At 57.8% G+C, this 21,672-nt stretch overlaps 1 protein-coding gene across 1 annotated transcript in view; it reads right to left on the bottom strand.

The window, feature by feature from the left end:
- BCR (BCR activator of RhoGEF and GTPase) overlaps nucleotides 1-21,672 on the bottom strand; it is a 129,716-nt gene that overhangs the window by 56,304 nt on the left and 51,740 nt on the right. Inside the window, exons 2-3 of the mRNA XM_062182099.1 lie at nucleotides 5,775-5,959; nucleotides 121-225 (exon numbers count right to left, since the gene is read on the bottom strand). Coding sequence (XP_062038083.1) covers nucleotides 121-225; nucleotides 5,775-5,959 — 290 coding nt within the window. The remainder of the gene's footprint in view (nucleotides 1-120; nucleotides 226-5,774; nucleotides 5,960-21,672) is intronic.

The raw sequence follows: 21,672 nt of genomic DNA, 5'->3' as shown, positions 1-21,672 counted from the left end.
GGGAGAGGGGATCAGATTTCTGCAGAGGTGGAATATGCTCACCATCCCACAGATAAACTCCTGACATCCCTAGGGCCCCGACAGCTGCCCCTGAAGGTACAGCTCCCTGCCCCCTCTCACCAGCAGCAGTGCCTCCAGGTGGTTCAGGTACGTCTCCTCACTGGCCAGGATTCCAGACAGGACCCATTTTCTCATCTCCAGGCCCTTTTCCAAGTCCAGTTCACTCTGCAAGGAGAAGCGGACGGAAGTCAGGCCCGGGGTTGGGGAGGAGGGGGACAGATGTTCGAGTCAGACCTGGCCCGGGGAGGGAGAGATGCTGGATTGCCAACCTCTGGACCAGTCTCCTGAGAAGGCTGTACGTGGAATTAAAAGGGAGGCATGGAGCCTCAGCACACCCTCAGCCACTCGCTGGTGGTCACCTGTGAGTTCTGGAGGGTCATCTTGCAAAGCCAAAGGGCCAACCCTGGTCTCAGTGTGCTGGAGAATGGGTCGGGCAAGGCCTCCATCCATGTCCGTGCACCTGCTCCCACTGAGCCAAGGAGACAAACAAGGGTCTAGGCCACAGAAGGCACAGCAAACAGGAAGTCCAAGGGTAGCCCCGGCCACAGGCTGAGCCCAGAGGGTGTCAGAGCCACCTCACGGCCACCCATCCCAACTGCAGTCGGAGCCCAAGCCAGCAGCTCTCTGCTCCTCACCTGGTGTCTGCCTCGCCTGGATCCTCTGCCGCTGTCACTTGACCCTTGGACAGCCAAGGCCCAGGCCTGGCAGCAGCCCCGCCTCCCTCCCCCGCCCCACCGGGCTGGAGAGGCAGGAGCTGGGAGCGCAGCCATTTGCTCAGGGGAATCCCTGGAATCCCTGGGCTCAGAGCCTCTGTCCACTGATTCTGCATTCTAGACTCTGTCTTGGCTGGCAAGTGACACTTGCCCATCAATGTTCCAGTGGCATTCTGCTGCCTTTGGAACGCGGCCGGGAGCGGGGTGGGGTGGGGGTGGGGGACCGTGCCACATCCCTGGGAGATCCCATTCCAATCCCAGTTATGAGGGTGTCACGGGCCGAATTACGTTCCTCTCCTACATTCGTATGTCGACTCTCAAAGCCCCAGCACGTGTGAATCTCACTATACTTGCAGACTGGGCCTTGCTACAGTTAGGGTAGGGCTTGGGTGGGTGCCCCAGTCTGAAGTGGCGGCACCTTTAAGAGGTGGGGCCGAGTGGGAGGGATTACAGAGACTGACATCCAGGATGACTTAGTTCCCACAGGGGCAAGCTGTAATTAAGCAGCACAAGGCTGGACCCTGAATTCTTCCAGCTTCTAGTCTGTGCCAGATGACCTCTCTCCTTTGGCTGCACCTGACACCGTGATACCACCTGTCAGCCAGGCCCTCGCCAGAGCCCCATGGCGCGGTTGGCACCACGCTCCTGACCCTCCAAACCCCGGAGCTGATTCTGTTATGCAGCTACTTCAGAAAGTTCATGGAGAACAATGCAATTAAAACAGAAGTTTATTTATATTTTTAAAAAAGATTTATGAAAGGCAGACTTACAGAGAGAGAAAGAGAGAGAGGGAGAGATCTTTAACCCACTGGATCACTCCCCAAATGGCTGCAACAGCCAGGGTTAGGCCAAGCTGAAGCCAGGAGCTAGGAACTCCATCCAGGTCTCCTGCATGGCTGGCAGAGGCCCAAGTACCTGAGTCGTCACTCACTGCCTTCCCAGACACATTAGCAGGGAGCTGGATCAGAAGTGGAGCGGGGGCTGGCACTTGGTGTAGTGGTTAAAGCCTCCACCTGCAGTGCTGACATCCCATATGGGTACCAGCTCGAGACCCAGCTGCTCCAATTCTGATCCAGCTCTCTACTATGGCCTGGGAAAGCAGTGGAAGGTGGCCCAAGTCCTTGGGCTCTACACCCATGTGGGAGACCCAGAAGAAGCTCCTGGCTCCTGGCTTTGGGTTGGCCCAGTTCCAGCCACTGCAGCCATCTGGGGAGTGAACCAGTGGATGGAAGACCTGTCTCTCTCTCTCTGCCTTTACCTCTCTGTAACTCTGCCTTTGAAATAAATAAAATAAATCTTAAAAAAAAAAAAAAAAAAAAGACCCAGGGAGGAGACGCACCTCGAAGACCTTGACCTCAGAATCCCAGCCCCTAAAATCGCGAGAAAGTTCAGTCCTTGTTGTTTGAGATGCCCAGGCTGGGGCGCTTTGTTAGGGCGGCCCCCAGGAAGCCAAAATGGATGATGACATCAAAAGCAGTCAAACTGCTGCCCGACTTCCTGTCCATCACCCCCTCACTCCCTGGACACCAGTGAAGCCAGAGGCTGGCCATGCCCCTGGCACCGGCCTGTGCTGCAGCCACACTGGGGCTGTGCTCTCTGTGCCAGCCAGCCCCTCCTGCAGTCACAGGGAGGGTGACATGGCTCTGCCCATCCCTCCGTGGCTTCCCGCACACAGCCCTCAGGCGGGTACAGACCTGGAGTCAGGCCTCCCTGGGTCCCTTTCTTCCCAAGCCACGTGGGGAAATCACCAGCGGTGCAACCTCCTCGCCCGGGGCACCTGCTGATGTCCAGAGCTGGAGGACTTTCTCTTGGGCTGGGGGCTCTCCTGTGCCGTGAAGGACGTTGTACAGCATCCTTGGCCTCTAGCCTCCAGGTGTGGCAGCCCCACAAACGTCTTCAGAGAGGTCCTCCCACATCCCCTGCCCTGAGAACTGCTGGGTCTGAGGAAGGACCTGACCGGAGCCTGCTCAGAGCTCATGGGGTCTCTGCAGCCTGCAGTCAGGATCCCAGCTGTGGCCCCTCTGCGATCCTCCAACCTTGCTGTCCCTCCCCACTCCCTCACGGTACAGACAGCAGGTCCCAGGGGCCAGAGCTGCAGGACCGGGCCAGCCGCAGTGAGTCCTGCGGTCAGAGGCAGGTGCCCTGGCAGCCTGACTCAGCATCTGGACATAAGCTGTGCAGTCCTTGTACCCCACCAGTGTTGCAGGGGCCTGCACCACATCCTCCTGGGTCGGCTGCCGAGGCGCACTGGGAAACCTGAGTGTGCACGCGAGTGGGCTGTGAGCACGAGCTGTGAGCGTGCACGCGTGCAGGTATATATGTATGCATATCTGGGGGGGGGGGTCAGCCATCAGGAGTGGGCTGAGAGCCTCTCCAGAGCAAGGACAATGCAGAGCCCCCTCCCACGGGCCCCGCAGGACACGCTGGGCAGCTGTATCCTAGGTGGGCGCCTCAGGTCTCAGCTGTGCCTGAAACACTCAAGTGCTCAATGCAGACGCATTTAACAGATCAGCGAGTGGATCTCGAAGGCCCAGCTGTGAGCCATTTTCTGCCACAGTTTTATAAAAATCTGGGGCTCCTTCAGGGTCTTGGTTCCCTTGTTGGAGATAAGCAGGGTCCCAGTACCCAGGACTGTCAGCTGAGCCTGCCCCGGTGCCCTGAAGAGCTACTAAAATTGAATCGCTGCCCACAGCGCGCACAGACGCGCGGGCTGGGGGTGCTTACGATGCCATCAGTCCAGTGTGAACGGTGAGGTCTCCCTCAGCTGCCCCTGCACGCGCCTCCCACGCGTGCAGATACAGCTCCCTGCTTTATACAGGGGAAGAGGGGTGAGGGAACAGCAGGCCCCTCGGGCAGCAGCCGCCACCTATCCTACCCAGTTCATGTGCCAGGAACAATCTGGCCACTGTAGGCACCAGGGGCCCGGCAGGGCCCAGGGAGGCTGGCAGGGCAGCAGTGCCCGCATGGGCGGAAGCGCTGTGTCTGTTCTACCCACCGGCTTTGGAAAGCCAGGAGGCAAAACAGCACAGGGTGGGACCTGCTCAGGGAGCCTCTGGGCAGGGTGGAGAGAAGACACAGATGAGAGCTCTTCTCCCATCACCGGAAGCTTTTGCTGAGGCCCCGTATGGCACTGGTGCCATCAGAATACCAACGAATTGGCTTGGAAACTGGCCAACCCTCTCTCGGTAGGAAAGAGGGAGGGAGGGTTGAGAGCTGCAAATGAGCAGAGGGCAGGGCAGGGACCAGGCTATTTATAACCTGAGCTCGGGAGCAGCACTGCCAGTTCTGAGAGAGGGCCTGTGAGAGCAGTCGGCCGGCAGGAGGGCAGGGAGCCCGGCAGGAAGGAAAAGCCCTCTTCCTGGCAAACACCACCAAACCCGAGGCCAGACGAAGGCCAGTGAGGGCCTGATAAAAAGCAACCTGGGCTCCCGACTACACGGCGGGCACAGCTGGAGGGGCCCAGGGGACAAAGCCACTGCCCAGGATCAGCTGCCGGCCAAGGTAAGGAGAGCAGGTGCCAGAGTCGAGCTGCAACAGGGCCATGTGGGAGGAGCCCCTCCTCATACCCCGTCCCCTGCCCCCCAGTCTCTCCATCCCATCTCTGCTAGGGGGCTTGCTGCAGAGAACCCTCAGTTGGGCCCGTCCTGCAAACGTGCAGACTCATGCAAGCAGGGGAGACTGGGCCCACTCTCCACCAGCACGAATCCTCCTGATAAATCCACCCTCCCTAGTCCTGCCAGCTGTCCCGGCCCCACCTAGCGCGGAGCTGGCTACTCATGGAGAAGATCTGCAACCCGGGGGCCCACCGGTGCTCCGCCTAAGCCACGGAGTTCTCAGGAAGGGTCTCCCCTGATGGCCCTAGGGCCCCAAATGCTCAGTCTGAACAGCAGGGGGCAAGTGAGGGCCTTGGGGGTGTGGGGAGCAGCTCAAGCTGGGAGGGAGGGCGGGGAAGAATGAAGACCCTGCTGGCTGGTCAGGATCGCGGCGCCTTCATCCTCACGACCACCATGCTCCCTGGGGGCCCCAGGGAGCAGCCACCACATCTTCACACCAAAGACGGAAAACGAAAGGGCTGGCGAGGAAGATGGCAGCAGAGAGCAATCATACCCGAGCTCCAATCGTCGGGGAGATCCCCTAACCCGCGAGCTTCGGGAATGAAACCACCTGGCCATCCTCCGGCTGAATGCATTCCTCCTCCAGGTGTATCCTGACACTTGCTCTGGGCCCGGTGGCGTGCCTGGGAATGGAGCCTCCAGAGGTGGCCGGCACAAAAGTGTACCCTCCCGCAAGCGTGTAACATGACGGTAGTCTAAGGCTCCCTTGGGAGCCCAAGGCGGCCAGCACCTGACGGCTCCATGGGAGAGAAGTCCCCACACCACAAGCTGAAAAGCAAGGGCCAGACTCCCAGTCAGGAGCCTGGTGGGGTAGGAGGCCAAGTTGGGCAGCACCCGGCAGCAAGCGGACAGATGAGCTTCCTCTCATGGCTGGAAGGAGCACACTGGACTCAGCATCCACTTGTTCAGAGCTCTAAGGGTCCTTCTCGGACCTCCTCGCAGAGCAACGAGAGAGAGGATGAGGTGCAATCAGGAAGGCTTCAAACCTCGCGCTGTGTGGCCCCAAGCAAGCGACTTCAGCTCTCTGGACCTGGGTTTCCTCAGCTGTGAAACAGTGGACACTGGCATGGGATAAGAAGCTGAGGGGGACGATGCTGAGGCACAGTAGGTTAAGCCTCAGCCTGGGGCGTGGACATCCCATGTGGGCGCTGGTTCGTGTCCCCGGCTGCTCCACTTCTGATGCAGCTCCCTGCTAATGTGCCTGGGAAAGCAGTGGAGGATGGCCCAAGGAGATGTGTTTACTGGCTCTGCCCACTTACAAACCAACTTGGGGCGGTGGGGAGGGGTGCCAGGTGCACCCAGCCGCCTCCAGGCCGACAAGGGCTGGCCCACAGCCGAGCTCACACCTGTCAGGTGAGGCAGGTGTACGGGGGTGGGGAGGACTCACCACTTTGGTAGACTCCAGGGCTCCCGAGGCCAGAGCGTCCCGGCTGCCCCTGCCCTTGCTGCTGAGGTGGGGGGAGGAGGAGGGCGAGTCGTCGATGTAGGGCAGTCCATCCTGCTGCCGGCGCTGCTGCTCCTCTGCCCGGTCCGCAGCACAGCCATAGCCAGGGGGCGTTCCAAATGAGGTGTCTGAGTGTAGAGCAGCAGCCAGTGTTAGAGACCCAGGAAGGGGCTGGGGGGCCGTCCGCCTGGGGAGTGGAACAGGGTGCAAAGGCTGGGCCCGTTTGCCCCCGTGTTGTGTCTGTCCCCAGGGTCACGGCCTGGTGGCTCAGCCCCGCACGGAGGAGACGTGTGTGTCGGTCGTGCGAGGGGTTCTGTTTGCAGCCTGAGGTTGCTGCCCACTGGCCTTGCCCGGAGCTCGCCTCTCTAGATAAGGAGGCATGCACAGATGATGACGTTGTGTTAAAAAGGATTCATGGGAGCAGATGGACCAGATCCTTGACTCTGAAGTCAAATGACCAGGGACACAGTTTCACGACCCTTCTCAGACCCCTGCTGGGGCCCAGGTATCTGCAAGGATTCACCCTCTCCTGACCTCACGCGGGTCTACTTTTCCTGCCACTCGTACTTGGAAAGGGCCCGGTACAAGCCGTGGGCACGACGGCTTCCTCAGCCACCTTCCCCGTCCACTGGTTCTCCCAACGCACACTTTGCTTCAGCACCTCGCCCGCCCATCACCGGCTTTTTCCTGCAGCAGGAAGGAGAGCTTGGACTCTGGTGGCACTACTGTCCACACTCCACTTGTCCAAGCAAGCACCCAGGCTTACACGGTGTCTGGCACCCACGGGTGTTATCACACAGACCTTGGGTGAGCTGATGTCACCGTCACAACCGACTGGGCAAGGACCACAAGGGCTAGGAGGAAGCGAATAGGGGCCAGTGTTGCGGTTCAGCACATAAAGCTGCCGTCGATGATGCCGGCATCCCATGTGGGCGCTGGTTCGAGTCCCAGCTGCTCCACTTTTGTTCCAGCTCCCTGCTAATGTGCCTGGGAAAGCAGCGGAGGATGGCTCAAGTGCTTTGGCCCCTGGACCCATATGCAAGACCCAGATGAAGCTCCTGGCTCCTGGCTTTGGCCAGATCCAGCCCTGCCTACTGTAGTCATTTGCAGAGTGAACCAGCGGATGTTAGATCTCTCTATATATGACTTTACTTTCAAATAAATAAATCTTAAAAAGCAAAAAACAAAACAAAACAAAAAACCCCACAGGTTACCCAGCTGGTGTTCACCGAGAACTGGAGCTTGGTGTGGAACTCTCCCCTTGCCACACCCATCTGGTCACAGAAGCACCCTGTATTGAGTGTGAATCTCAATAAAAACAGTGGCTTTTCCCAAACAAGGGACCCAGGCTGTTACAGAAAGGCGCACCCCAAATGCTATTGTCCTGCAGCCAGGGACAGTCCTCATGCACCTGCCAGTAGGGATCGGATGGGGGAGGGGCGCAGGCCAGCAGCAGCTGCAAGTCCCACCGGGGTCTAACTGGGGCTGCAGCCCGCTGTGGCTGGTTCACGGCTCCCCTAGTCCCAGACCACCCCTGTAAGAGTGCCCCCAGGAGGACAGGGAGAAGCTGATCCTACACGAAGCCCCGTGCCCCTTGGAACTATCTAGTTGCAAAGGGCACCTGAACACAAATCACAGCCCAAGTGACGGAGTCCAGTGCGATCCCGAGCCCTTGGCCATCGGCCATCTGAGCTCCTCCTCCTCAGCCCATTTCAGCCCGGCTTTCTGAGCTGGCCGCAGACACCGGCCCACAAGCACCCCAGCTGCTCGAGGCTCACTGGAGGATCTCTTCAAGGTCCAACTGGGTGACGTCACTGTCACTGTGACTCACCGGCAAGCAGCCCTGCCCGAAGCTTATCACCGCAGGCGGCCTCGGCATTCCACTGAGTTTACAGCTGCTCCGGAACATTCTCAGGTGAGGCAGACACAGGCTGCCCTCGGTCTCCAGGTGCTGACCCAGCCGTCCCAAGTTTCTGCGTCGGCAGACGGGAGGAATGTGGCTGGAGTGAGCCGGTGCCCACAGCTGGCTGCAGTGGCCCTCTGGACGGCTGGCACTCTGCCTCTCCATGTTTCTCATCTCTGAGTCCCAGCAGGGCTCAGGGCCTCTAACAGGTGCCCCAAGCCCTGGGTGCACATCAGCATCACCTTGGGAGCTTTTTACTTGAAAGTCAGAGATACACAGAGAGAAAGACAATCCATCCGCTGGTTCACTCCACAGATGGCTGCCAAAGGCCAGCACCAGGCCAAGCCAAAGCCAGCAGCCAGGAGCTTCTTCCAGGTCTCCTACATGAGTAGCAGAGACCCAAACACTTGGGCCATCTTCTGCTGCTCTTCCCAGGTACATTACAAGGGAATTAGATTGGAAGTGGAGCAGCCAGGACCTGAACCCGTCACCCGCATGGGATGCCGGCATGACAGGTGGAGGCTTTATTTCCTATGCCACGACACTGGTCCCCACCTAGGGAAGCTTTTGGAAGCACACAAAACACAGCAAGACCCAACACAGACCCACGGACTCTGATGCCCTGGGTGAGGCTGAGAGGCTGGGAGGTGGATAACGCTGGTTGTAAAGGCTTCCCAGGGTAGGTGGGTGGGTGGGATTCCAGCCGGCAGCTGGGGTTGAGACCCCTGAGCCACCTGCGGCATGGTACAGGTGTCAGTACACAGCTGCTGACTGCAAAGGCCACGCTGGATTCTGTCTCTGTGTGTGTGTGTGCAGTGCAGGGTCCCAGCAAGGCGCTTGCTGAGAGCAGTAGCGGATGTAGGAGGCTCCAAGAGCGACAAGCCACGCAGAGGTCCTCTGGCCTCCCTTGCTCCTGGGAGACGGAGGCGGCCGCAGGTACCCAGCTCCCAGTGTGGGTTATCGACACTCAGCTGCATGGCTCCACTCCAGTAGGATGTCCGAGTTCTGCTTCCTCCTGCCCAGCTTTCACGATGGCACTAACTGAAAACCAGCTCTCTCCCAGCATCCCTGGAGAACATCTTGGGAGTACTTGAGTACTCCCTTTGAAGGTCTCAGTGCAGAACCCTCAACTCCCCGACGAAGAACCGGTCTGACTGCAGCTTCTACTTCCTTTCTGGGAATCACAGGAGTTTTTGTAAATGAAACAGACATCAAGTCCCTCTTGTCCCTTCCGACAACCACAAGCCATCACAGCAGCACCCACTCAAAAACCTGCCCACTGGGGCCAGCACTGTGGCACAGTGAGCTGAGCTGCTGCCCGTGCAATGCTGGTGTCCCATCTCCGAGTGCTGGTTTGAGTTCTGTTGCTCAGCTGCTGATCTAGCTCTCCGCTGGTGTGCGCGGGAAGGCAACAGATGAGGGCATAAACACTCGGGTCCCTGCTACCCATATGGGAGACCTGGATGGGGTGCTGGGCTCCCGGCTTCAGCCTGGATCAGCCTCAGTCATTGCAGCCATTTGGGGAGTGAACCAGCAGATGGAAGAGTGGCTCTCTCTTCTACCGCTCTGCCTTTCAAATAAATCTTTAAAAGATTCTGTCCCGGTTGCTCCTCTTCCAGTCCTGCTCTCTGCTGTGGCCCGGGAGGGCAGTGGAGGATGGCCCAAGTGCTTGGGCCCTGCACCCGCATGGGAGACCAGGAGAAGCACCTGGCTCCTGGCTTTGGATCAGCGTGATGTGCCGGCCACAGTGGCCATTGGAGGGTGAACCAACGGCAAAAAGGAAGGCCTTTCTCTCTGTCTTTCTCTCTCACTATCCACTCTGCCTGTCAAAAAAAAAAAAAAGAAAGAAAGAAAGAAAGAAAGGTGGCTCTGTCTCTCCCCATTGGGTCATCTTCTACTGCTCTCCCAGGCACAACAGCAGGGAGCTGGATCGGAAGTTGAGCAGCCGGGACTCTCACAGGCACTCATGTGAGATGTGGGCCGGCGTCACAGGCAGTGGCTTAACCCGCTGGGCCACAAGGCCAGCTCCTCGAGAGCCTTTCTGACAAGTGAGGCAGGGAGGACAGGAGCTCCAGCTCCGCGTGCCCCGTTCTAACCAGCACTCAGCGACCTGCCTCCTCTCTTGCTGCTGTTCGCACTCGAGGTCCCCAAACCACTAAGATCCCTTCCTTCAGAGCGTACGGCCCAGATTTCGGCGTCTGGGACATGTTGAAAGCCCCCACCCTCCCAAGAACCAGAGCCAAGTGGGAGTCCTGGCTGTCGGCCTCCTCCACCGACATCCAGAGTGAAAACCTCCCCGGCCTCGGCTCTGGCCTGCGGCGGGATGGAGGAACCGGTCAGCGGTGACATCAGCCAGGTTTATCCATTAACAACCAAAGCTAGAAAACAGCTCTGGCTGTTTTGGATACTCTGCTAATTAAGCGATTTTTTTCCCTGATTCAGGAGTGGCAGGTTCCTGTCTACTACAGTTCAGAGGAACAGTTGCCAGTGGCTGCTCAAGGGTTCAACGGTCCGGCGCCTGTCTGAGCCTGCGAGTGACGGGAGGGAAACTGTGGGTCGCTCAGGTCCAGGAGGAAGTGTGAGGTCTCGGGAAAGAAGGAGGTGGGTACAGACGGAACCCAAGTCCCACAGGACATCAGAAAGGGAACCTTCGAGTTTCTTCCTAGCACGGTGTTCAAGCGAGCCTGCGATCATTTTAGTCTCCCAAACAGTTTCTGCTCCCGACCTGGCTTCCTGCTGATGCACACTCCGAGAGGCTACGGTTCGTGCGTGGCTCGGGGACTTGGGTTCCTGTCACCCACGTGGGAAACCAGGATTGAGTTCTCAGCTCCTGACTTTGGCCTGGCCCAGAGCCCGCTGCTCTGAGCATTAGGAGAATGAATTAGCTGACGGGGGCTCTCTTTCTGTCTCTGTCTCTCTCTGCCTTTCAGACAGACAGACAGACAGACGGGGCCTGAGATGCCACAGCTTTGAGAGGCTCAGGGGCGGACGTGACTTGCTCACCTGCCAGGGACCCCAGCCCAGAGAGAACCCCACAAACACCCACCTGCTACGTATGGGAAAGGGGGTTGCCCAGCGTGCCTGGTGACCTCAGGGCCAACTGGGACTGCAGGCAGCTTGCAAGAGATGCACATCCCTAGCCCGGGAAGAGACCAACATTCAAAATCAAAGTACCGCATCTACTGAACACGTGTACAGCTCCTGCACCACCATGACGCTGAAAACTGGCAAGTGGACAGTATAAACCAGCCCCCGCCTGCAGGCTGTGAGGCTCCCAGACCCAGTGCACCTGCCAGGTGCCCACTTCCTGCTTCAGTGGCCACCAGCATTTCAGTTACCCAGGAACCCAGCTCCCGTCCCACCCTCTGGCCCCTTGGAGCCCTCGGGGGAACCAAGGTGGTACCCTCAGCCTCTCTGCCTAGAAAAGCCCAGGGGAACAACTGCCATGGGCCTGGGGAATGATGGGGAATGATCCTGATAAACAGGCGCTGGGTGGAGAGGAAGGAAGACCCCCACCCCCACCCCGGCGGGGGGAACTCAAGCAGGGAAGAGGGAGAGGGGTAGGAATTGAGCCATGCAGAGCCCATGGGCAGGCTGGGCCCCCGCCCCTGTTTATGCTGGCTGCAAATGACTGGGCCATGTTTTTTTTTTTTGTTGTTTGTTTGTTTGTTTTTTTAACGAAGGGGAGATTTCTGGGAGAGGGGCTTGGAGAAACTCCTGCAGAAGCTCTCCTCTCAGCCCTGCACCCTCTCCCTGGTCACAGGCCGGCTGCAGCAGCACAGGGAAGTGCTGGCTACTTTTATAGACAACAGCTCTGGTTCTGCAGAGGGTCCTGCCAGGTAGGCAGAGTCCCCCTCTGGGAAACCACAGCTGGGACACAGCAGTCCAGGCTCACTGACGGTTCAAGGTCACAACCTGGTGCTGGGAGCGGTTTCTGCCCTCAGGAGTGGGTATCCGAAGGTGGTCCATTTATCCTGCAGAAGCCCAAGGGCTTTGGGGATGTAAGTTCCCCCCAACAGTCTTTGAAGAGGCAGGGCAGAAATGACTGTTACCCTCTGCCAGGTACTTCCTGGGCATCTGTGGGCAGCAGGTGCAGGCAGGGAAACTGAGTCTCAGAGCAAGGAGTGGGTAGAGTGGGATGCGTCCAGGATTGCCTCTGCGACTGCCCTAACTCAGGACCTTTGAGATGGATCTGGGCAAGTCTCTGATGATAAGAGACACAGGATGGAAACAAAGATTTTATTGGGGCTGGTGCTGTGGGGTAGTGGGTAAAGACACTGCCTGCAGTGCCAGCATCCCATATGGGCACCAGTTCGAGTCCTGGCTGCTCCACTTCCAATCCAGCTCCCTGCTATGGCCTGGGAGAGCAGTAGAAGATGACCCAGGTCCTTGGGGCCCTGCACCCACATGGGAGACCCAGAAGAAGCTCCTGGCTCCTAGCTCCGGATCGGCACAGGTCTGGCTGTTGCAGCTATCTGGGGAGTGAACCAACAGATGGAAGACTTCTCTGCCTCTGCCTATCTGTAACTCTGCCTTTCAAATAAATAAACAAATCTTAAAAAAAAAAATCCAGCCTGGGAAATACAAAGCTACAGGAATTCGCCGCAGTGACTTTCCAAAAGAGAGGCCTGTAGATAAGCATGTGACCCAGCCACTTCCTCCCTGGTTTACAGTGGACAGCAGGTGATGTCAAAACAGCCTGGCACGTGCCCAGCAGCGTTACCCACAGAGGGCGGGAATATCCCAGGTGTCCATCAACCAGTGGATGGATACACACGCAGGGTCTGTGGCTGGTTCCCCGATATGCACGTCTTGAAAAAACTAGAATTAGTTATCTTTTCATTTCACTGGCCTTTCATCCATACAATGGAACAGTAGCCTTACAAAAGCAGGGAATTCCGACACAGACTACATTGTGGAAGAGCCTGAGGTTCCCATGCTCAAGGGGCCCCATGGCTGTGGGGCTCCACTACAGGAAATGCTCTAGCAGGTAACTCCACACCTGTAAATGACTGACTGCTGGCTGGGCCCGGGGCTTCCTTTTGGGCTGGAATGTTCTGGAACAAAACATAGGTGGTGGTTGGAAAACAGTGTGAATGTACTAAAAGCCAACGACGGGCTTGCTTTCAAATAAATTTATTACCGTTTTATTCATTTGAAAGCCAGAGAAAGGGGGCTAGGGCTGGGGTGTACTAGGCTAAGGCTCCGTCTGTGGCTCCGGCATCCCATATGGGCGCCGGCTGGTGTCCTGGCTGCTCCTCTTCTGATCCAGCTCTCTGCTTGTAGCCTGGGAAAACAGTGGAAGATGGCCCAAGTGCTTGAGCCCGTGCACCCACATAGGAGACCCAGAAGAAGCCCCTGGCTCCTGGCTTCAGATCAGCTCAGCTCTGGCCGTTGAAGCCATATGGGGAGTGAACCAGCAGATGGAAGACCCTTCTGTCTGTAACTCTACTGCTCAAATAAATAAATAATTTTTCTTTTTTTTAAAGAGGTAGAGAAAGATTCCACCTATCCATTGGTTCGCTCCTCAAATTCCCTCAACAGCTGGGAATGGGCTGGGCCAGGCTAAAGCCAGGAGCCTGGAACTCCATTTGAGTCTCTCACGTGGGTGGCAGGGACCCGAGGACTTGGGCCATCACCTGCTGCCTCCTGAGGTGCACATTAGCGGGAAGTGGTGTTGGGACCAGAGCTGGGGCTCACCCACTGTGATGTGGGACACAGGAATCCCAAGTGGTAGAGCTAGTGCACTAAAAGTCTGTTTCCAAAATAGTTACTATGGTATTATTTTACCCCAATTAAAGGGGGGGGGAGCAGCCAAGGTTTTTCCTCCTTAAACAGGGAACCTGGAACATAACCCTACTATCTCTTGAAGGCAAGAAGATCTTACCAAATGGACACCAGCACTGCCCGGTGCACCAGGCAGTGAGTGGCCACTGTTCTTTCATGGTGGGTTTGGGTGTTTTCTCTTTCTCCTCTTCTGCCAGGCTGGCTGCTGCAATTTCTTGCATCTACACCAAGTGGGCGGAGAAATTTGTTTTGCCACCCTCAGGGCGTCCCAGCCTCACACAGCAACCCCACAGGCACGCCCTCACCAGGCCAAGCACCTGAGAATGGAAAGCCCCAACTACCCTGGCAGGGAGAGGTCACGGTCGTGAGTCAGGTAAGGAGTCAGCATGTGCCACTCAGAAAGCCCTGCGGCCAGCCAAGGCCCCCACAGCCCCAGAAAGACCAGCGGCGAAGGGGCCTGAGCTTGCGCAGTTCACAGCCTGATGCCTCCACTTCACGGGCAGCCCCAGAGAGAGCGGCAGGCGTTTCCAGAACTTTCTTGGTGGGCAAAGGCTGACAAATATGGGGAACTTCAAAAGGTGTACGGGGATACCAATGGAAGTTAAACTTATCCCAATGTGCGGCTGGCTAAGCCTTTGCCTGCGACGCTGGCATCCCATAGGGGTGCCGGTTCGAGTCCTGGCTGCTCTGCTTCCTATCCAGCTCCCTGCTGATGTGCTGGGGAAGGCAGTGGAAGACAGCCCAAGTGCTTGGGCCCCTGCAACCCCGTGTGAGATCTGGATGAAGCCCCCAGCTTTGGCCTGGCTCAGCCCTGGCTGTTGTGGCCATTTGGGGAGTGAACCCATGGATGGGAGATGTCTATCTGTTTTTCCTTTTTTCTCTCCATAACTTTTTCAAATAAATAAATCTTTAAGAAAAAAAAAAACTATACACAGATTTCAGGTGGTTTTTTTTGTATCAAAATCAACAGAACTTTTGATTCCACCTTTCTACAAACTTTCTGAAGTACTCTTGTCCAACCACCCTTGTAAGCTCCACCCACTGGGAGTCTGGGTGTCAGCTGGCTGGTGACCGAGTGAGCAGAAGGTCGACTCTGCTGGCGACCTCTGGCAGGAGCGTGGGCAGAGCAGGACCGTGCGACAGTCCGCCTCCAGTCTCCAGGAACTCACCTGTGCCTAAAGCTGCCAGACACTCAAAGGAGAGGAAGATAATCTGGTGCTGACCCGGCCGGTGCCAGGGAGGGCAGACAGGGAGGAGGCAGCAGCCCTTGGTCTTGAATGATGTCAATAATCACCGCTCCCAATCGCCACCTTGAATTTCTCCGACAATAGGGCTCAGAAAGATTTCTCGGGAGTCCTGAGACAAATGCACCTAATGTTCAGCCCAGAGGCACAGGGCCCCTATGCTGAGCGAGTACTGGGCTGGGTATGCAAAAGTGGGCACCACACATCATACCCGGCGCTTGCTCTCGGGCACAGGTGCATCCTGGGAGCCTCCATGTGATGATCACAGCAACCATGACAAAGCCAGGGGGAGACGCAGCTGGCGCCGAGCACGTGAAGGAAGGAGCAAGACTACTACGGTTTGGCTGTGGTGTGTGTGCATCCCCCCAGGGTCCATGTGTTGAAATGCAATTCCCACTGGGAGTTACTTAAGAGGGCAGGTGCTTAGAGGCGGGGTCTTCAGGAAGTGACGAAGTTGGATCCTGCAATCAGAGTGGTGCCTTTCTAAGAAGACAGGGAGAGGGGCCGGTGTTGTGGCACAGCGGGTTAAGCCACTGCTTGCAATGCTGGCATCCCTTATGGGTGCTGGTTCAAGTCCCAGCTGCTCCACGATCCAGTTCCCTACTAATGTGCTTGGGAAAGCAGTAGAAGATGGCCCAAGTCCTTGGACCCCTGAACCCATGTGGGAAACCCAGATGGAGTTCCAGGCTCCCGTCTTTGGCACGGCTCAGTTCCGGCTGTTTCGGCCACTAAGGGAGTGAACTACAGGATGGGGGACCCCCTTCTCTCTCTCTCCCCCAACCCCTTTCTGTAATTCTTCTAAATAAATCTTTAAAAATGAGAGAGAGAGAGAGATTTGTTACAAATAACAAAAGACACTTTGGCTCTTCCCCATCACCAGAAAAACTGCAACCATTTTAGGGAGCTCTGTGCCAGGAACCAGGTCACAATACAACACCGTGGACCCTGAATCCAATGACACGTGGCTGATAAGAGACAGACACAGAGGAAAGGCCACGGGATGACGGGGCTGAGGTAGGGGCCAAGTTCAGAAAGGCCTGGGCCCATCAGATGCTGGAAGAGGCAGGGGAGGGCTCCCCTGTGTAGTCCCCACTCCCACCCCCAAGAATGCCCTGCTGACACCTGGATTTGGCTTGTCCACTCCAGAACCACACTGCTGCTGTAAGCCACTGAGTTTGTGTTCATCTGCTATGGTCACCACAAGACACAAAGATGGGAGTGCCAGGGAGTGGGGGTGGGGGGCAGAGACAGCCTGGTCTCTGAGACAGGGTCCCTAGCGAGGAGCCTCCTACCAGCACAGGGGCTGCAAGGGCACCCAGGGAAGGGGTCTCCTGTGCTCGCAGAAGCAAGGGCTGGACAAGGCCGTGCTGGGATGAGGACAGAGGCAGGAGCAGAGGATGCTGTGCACAGCCCTGGGCAGCGTTTAGGAAGTGTTGGGGGGGGGCCCAGAGTTCTGGAACAAGAGGGGGAAGTGGCAGGGGGGACTGGGGACACTCAGGCAGCACATCTGGGCCAGAGGTTCCTGGGATGGCCGCTCCAGACGGAGTCAGCGGAAAACCGGACACGGGGCACAGTGAGGGCCCGGCTGATAGGGGTGAAGAGAGAGGGCGGTGGGGAGGCAAAGGGCAATGGTGAGCTGATACATTTCTATCTGAGCCACGCGGCCTTGTGGTCCCAGCACGCTGACCCAGTCACGGCCACTGCGCAGTTCAAACACCAGGACACCAAGGAGCTGCCGGGCGATGATTCACTGGCTCATGGAAAGAAGACTCCAGCCAGCGGCCACAGACACCCAGGCACTACCGTGACCACACCCGTGGCTCAGAGGGCACGGCGGGGCTGCAGTCACTCACCGCTGCACCTGTGCCCCCTGGGCTCTCGCCTCAATTACTCAGCCCCTCCCACTGGAGGACAGACTGGACCCACTGGGGTTATCCTGGGTTGGCACAAATCAGAAGCTCGAAACCCAGCCACGATCTGAACGCCCCCCATAGTGCAATCAAGCCAGCCTTACACCTCCCCCAGGGCAGAGCCGGAAGTACGCATGTGCGTGGGTCGAGGGGCCCTCTTTTCTGAAGAAGCTCCTGCACCTGACTCTTCTTCCCTGACATTGGTAGGACCTGAGATGACGACCTGATGTACACAAGGAAAGCTGAGGTGCTGAAGTGGAAAGCTGGGCAGTACGGGAAGCCAGGGGCGGATGCTGGGGACAGCTGAGCCCGAGGTGCCTGTGAGCCCTGCTGCGCCCTGCTGCTCCAGGGCCCCTGTCTTTCTGCTGGAGGAATGACGGGAACAGGCCAGGGAGCAGTGGGGTTCCCCCCACTAGGAGTGACCGTGTTCTCACCTGCCCTGAAGGGGGCGCAGCACTGGGTTAGTCCTGGGGGAAAGGGCTCACCCCTGTCCTGAACACCCAGCTCACGCTGGTCTCTAGATGTGAACTGGGGCCCGCAGACCACCAGGGACGACACGTAGCAGCTGCAGCAGCAGGAGGTAGAGGCCGGGGCACTGCCTCAATCCTCTAACTTCTGCAAGGGAGTTGCCAGGAACTTTTTTTTTTTTTTTTTTAAAGATTTATTTATTTGAAAAGTCAAGTTACAGAGAGAGGGGAAGAGACTCTCCATCCGCTGGTTCACTCCCCAAATGGCCACAACGGCCGGGCTGGGCCAGACCAAAGCTGGGAGCCTCATATAGCACTTAGGCCACCCTCTGCTGCTCTCCCAGGCCATGAGCAGGGAGCTGGGTCGGAAGTGCAGCAGCCGGGACTTGAACCTGCACTCATATGGGATGCCGGCGCTACAGGTGGTGGCTTTACCGGCTACACCTCAGTGCCGGCCCCAGGATCCTGTTTTATGGATGAAAATGGAAGATTTGCAAGAATAAGCACCAGACCTTCCCTTTAGGGACCTCAGGGGCTGGATCCCCAACTTCAGGCTGCCTGGAGCTGACCTGGAAGCAGGCTGGGACAGAGCGGGTGGCATTTTATGTTCTGTGGCAGAATCTGAGACGCAGAAGATGTCAAAAAGCAGAGGAACGGGCTGGAAAGGGGGCAGGATCTCAAAGTCCAAGCCCAAACAGACGTTCCTCCATGCACATGGAGAACCCTGCCATTCCTGACTTCAACAGGATTTGGAAGAGCAAACCTGCTTCCCTCTGTTCCCACCCTCCCCCACCCCACCCCAAAAGAGACAAAACACAAAGGGGTTTGTTTCATCTCACCCGGTTCCCACCAGTGAAATGGGGATAATGACACCCTCCGCCCACACGCCCTGGGGGTGACAAGGAGGCCAGCGCTCCCCTGCTGGAGGGAGGAAGCGTCTGGGAAGTGCAAGCATCACTTATCATAATTACTGGAAGCCTCAGGTACTCATGTGGTCCAACCTGCGACAGTCACCCGCTCCTCTCCAGAAAACCCAGGTGATCTCCTCCAGTCCCACAGCTGACTGCATCAGCGCGTGGCACTGCTCTCTGCCACGTGAGGCCAAGGGGCTCCACTCCGGGGACAACCAGGGCCGAGCTCACGCGTCACCAGGACCCCTGGCACCCGTCAGGCCTCAGGCAGTCACAGGTCAGACCAGTGACGGGGAGAAGGGCAGGATCTGTGGTCTGTCCAGCCCATGGCAAAGGCCGGCGCCCCCTCTGTGCTCCCCCTGGCCGGAAGGAGCTCCCAGATTTCTCCTCTGCAGCCAGGATCGGGCTGGAGCACCTGCTTCCTCACTCCTCTGGGGGCTGGGCCTGGACCTCAGTGTGAGCCCAAGTCTCTGAAAGTGGCGGAGGGACCTACAGGAACACCAGCTGGCGAGGATCTCTGTAAGAGGAGGCAGAGGGCCCAGCTCTTGACCTGAAACTTGAAACTGTGTTGTGGGAAGCACCACCCGCGGCGGCGATAATCCTAGCTGTCATCGCAGCTGGTGTGACAACCAGGCCCTGCTCCCAGCCTGCCTGCCACCCCGGGGCCTTCCCCTGGGGGAAGATGGGATTCGCAGGCCCCGGCTGTCCCCTCCGTGGGCACAGCTGCCGGGTGTCCACTGAGGGGCTCCAACTTGGCCACCTGCTGGCCCAGCCAGTGGAGCAGGTCCTGAGGAGGGTCTAGGGTATAGCTCTGTTCTGAAAGCCACCTTCTGGAAAACGCAAGCCCTCCTGAGACTCAACTGACGCACAGGTGGAGACTCAATTGGATGAGTCCTTCCCTCCAGGATCTTGTGATCCCAGGGGGAGAGGAGGCCCCTGAGGTATCCAACATTGGCTCTGAGCCCAGCGCTCCTCCCAGGAAAATCTCAGGTTGGGGAATAACAGCTGGGTCCCCTCCCAACTCCCACCCCGAACACCAGGCCCGATACCCCGCTTACATAACTGCCCACCTGCCAGCCAGGCACACAGCTTGTGCCTCATTTGGGTACTGTTCAAAGGCAGAGGACTTCAGCTTGGATTGGAGAGAATGAGGCCAATTCCTAGTGCTTTTTTTTTTTTTTTTAAGATTTATTTATTTATTTGAAAGTCAGAGTTAGAGAGAGACAGAGAGATCTTCCATCTGCCTGTTCATTCCCCGTAACAGCCACAATGGCTGGGGCTGGGCCAGGCCAAAGCCAGGAACTAGAACTTCATCCTGGTCTCCTACAAGGATGCAGAGGCCCAAGCACTTGGGCCATCTCCCACTGCTATCCCAGGTGCATTAGCAGGGAGCTGGATCTGAAGTGGAGTGGTCAGGAATCAAACCGGCACTACATGGAATGTGAGTGTCATAGGCAGTGGCTGAACCCACTATGCCACAATGCTGGCCCCGACCTGCTCCTCACTTATGAGCTGGACGTCAGATCCCACACTCAGGCAGGCAGGCACCTGCCAGGCGTCAGTGCCCTCTCCTTCCTGGGGAAGGGAGCCCAGACTGGCTCCGGAAGCTCAGGTCCCTTAGCTCTGCCCACACAGACCCTCCCTGGGTTATACGCTCCGCGTCTTGGCCGAGCAGGTCCTGACCATTCCTGCCATTACCCTTTAGCTGTGCTCTGCTCTTGGCTAGAGGGTGGGGACCAGGAAAACCCCGGGCATTCACAAGTCTGGGGTGATCTCTCCGGACGGGAGAGACCCAGGCCACCTCAGAGCCACCAGCCATCTGCTGTCCGATGAGCTCTGTCCTAACAGGCTGCAGAGAGCCAGCAATGCAGAGGAACACCCCCAGCTCCTAAAGCTCCTCCCCACCTTGGTGGGTCTCTGTGTTGCAGCTTCTAGGAAGGTCCACGACTCACCTGTGACATCACCAGGTCCCTTCCTCTCTGTGGCCCCCAAGCCACATTCCGTCCTCACCACCCTGTGGGGAAGCGCCCTTCCCTCAGAGGCTCGGCTGAGTTCAGAAACTCAGAGCAGGCCAAGGACCTGAGAGGCGACATCTCCCTCTCACCAAGGCTGACGAATCAGGGGCATGGGGTCAAGGGGCTACTGCAGAGCCGGGAGGTGAGCCCCTGACCTCAGCCATCCTGCTCACCTGTGAGCAGCGCCAGGTTCACTCCACGCAGCTCTCTCTGCCCTCTGTGCCCCGCCACTGCCCTGAGTGTCTGGGTCCCTGGGTCCCTCCAGAGCTTGGGCTTGGTCCCCGCCCTACAGCCCAGCTCTCGCACATGCCCATCAGGGAGTGGGGGCATTCACACTCAAAGCCATTGGCCTCTTCTCTTCTCCCTTTGCAGTTTGGCTCCTGGCGTTCCCTTGGAACATGCCACAGCCTGGCGGGACTGGACCCCCTGGATGCCCCATCCGGGGCCTTGGCTTGCACCCTTCCCCCATCCAGACGGCTTCTCTGGTCTCTGAGTCCTGTGGGTTCTTCACACTGTTCCACGATGCCATCTCTGCTGTGGACAACCTGAGCCTCCCTCCTCCCCAGCCAGGGGGACAGGGTGAGGTTCCTTCCCCCTCTGGGACAGCCAGCATCCAGACGGACGCCAGGCCCCTCTTGACTTCTCAGAAGCTCCTCAGCACGGCCGGAGTCCCACGCCTCCTCGGATCCGACCCCTCTGACTCAGCCCGACGGAGGTCGGGGCGGCTGAGCTAGGGGCAGCCACAGACCACAGTGGGCGCCAGGGGATAGGAGATTAACAGCATTTCTCCACCACCACCACCACCACGCTCAGCTGATCAGACACACACACACACACACACACACCACGTTCCCTCTGTAGTCTACAGCTATGCTTGGGTGTCACAAAGACACTGGGAGTGGGGCTGGCATCTGGGGCGGCAGTTAACACACTGCTTGGGATGCCTACTTCCTGTCCCCCTACCGGAGTGCCTGGGTTTGAGTCCTGGCTCTACACCTAATTCCAGTTTCCTGCTAGGGCAGACCCCGGGAGGCAGCAGGTGATGGCTCAAAGCAGTCGGGCCTGGCTTTGCCCTGGGCTGCTCCTGGATGTTGCAGGTGTTTGGGTGGTGAACCAGTAGGTGGGAATCTGCCATTGCCTTTTATTTCTAATAAAAGCAAAATAAATCAAACTACCGCTGGCGGAAAGCAAAGCCTTGCATGGCTGATCTGTCTCTGGAGGCTGGGGGCCCAGGTCTCATCACATCCACAGGGGTTGAGCTCATTTCTGAGTCATAAAAACTCAAAAGTGTATGTTTTTGGTCTGTGACCTCCGGGAATGCCTCCCACGCCAGGCGTTCTGCCCAGTGACCCCCAGCTGGCACATCTCCCGGGGCAGGTGACATCACTGTACTCGCCTGGTGACCAGAAGGGCATCAGGGCTGGGCACCCATCATGTGCACACAGAGCCAGCACTGTACACGTGCCACTGAACACAGGCCTTATGTTGGGTAAAGGGGAAAAACAAAAACCAACACAAAATAACGAAAGCCAAAACAGCAACCACGGCTGCCTTTCCTGTTTCCAAACAAGAACAGCCTGTCACCGCCCGGAGAAGCATCATGG

Source organism: Lepus europaeus, chromosome 23 (genome assembly GCF_033115175.1).
Source record: "Lepus europaeus isolate LE1 chromosome 23, mLepTim1.pri, whole genome shotgun sequence".
Classification (NCBI taxonomy): domain Eukaryota; kingdom Metazoa; phylum Chordata; class Mammalia; order Lagomorpha; family Leporidae; genus Lepus; species Lepus europaeus.
Note: the sequence above shows the minus strand (reverse complement) of the source record. Positions and strands in the feature narration are given on the sequence as shown.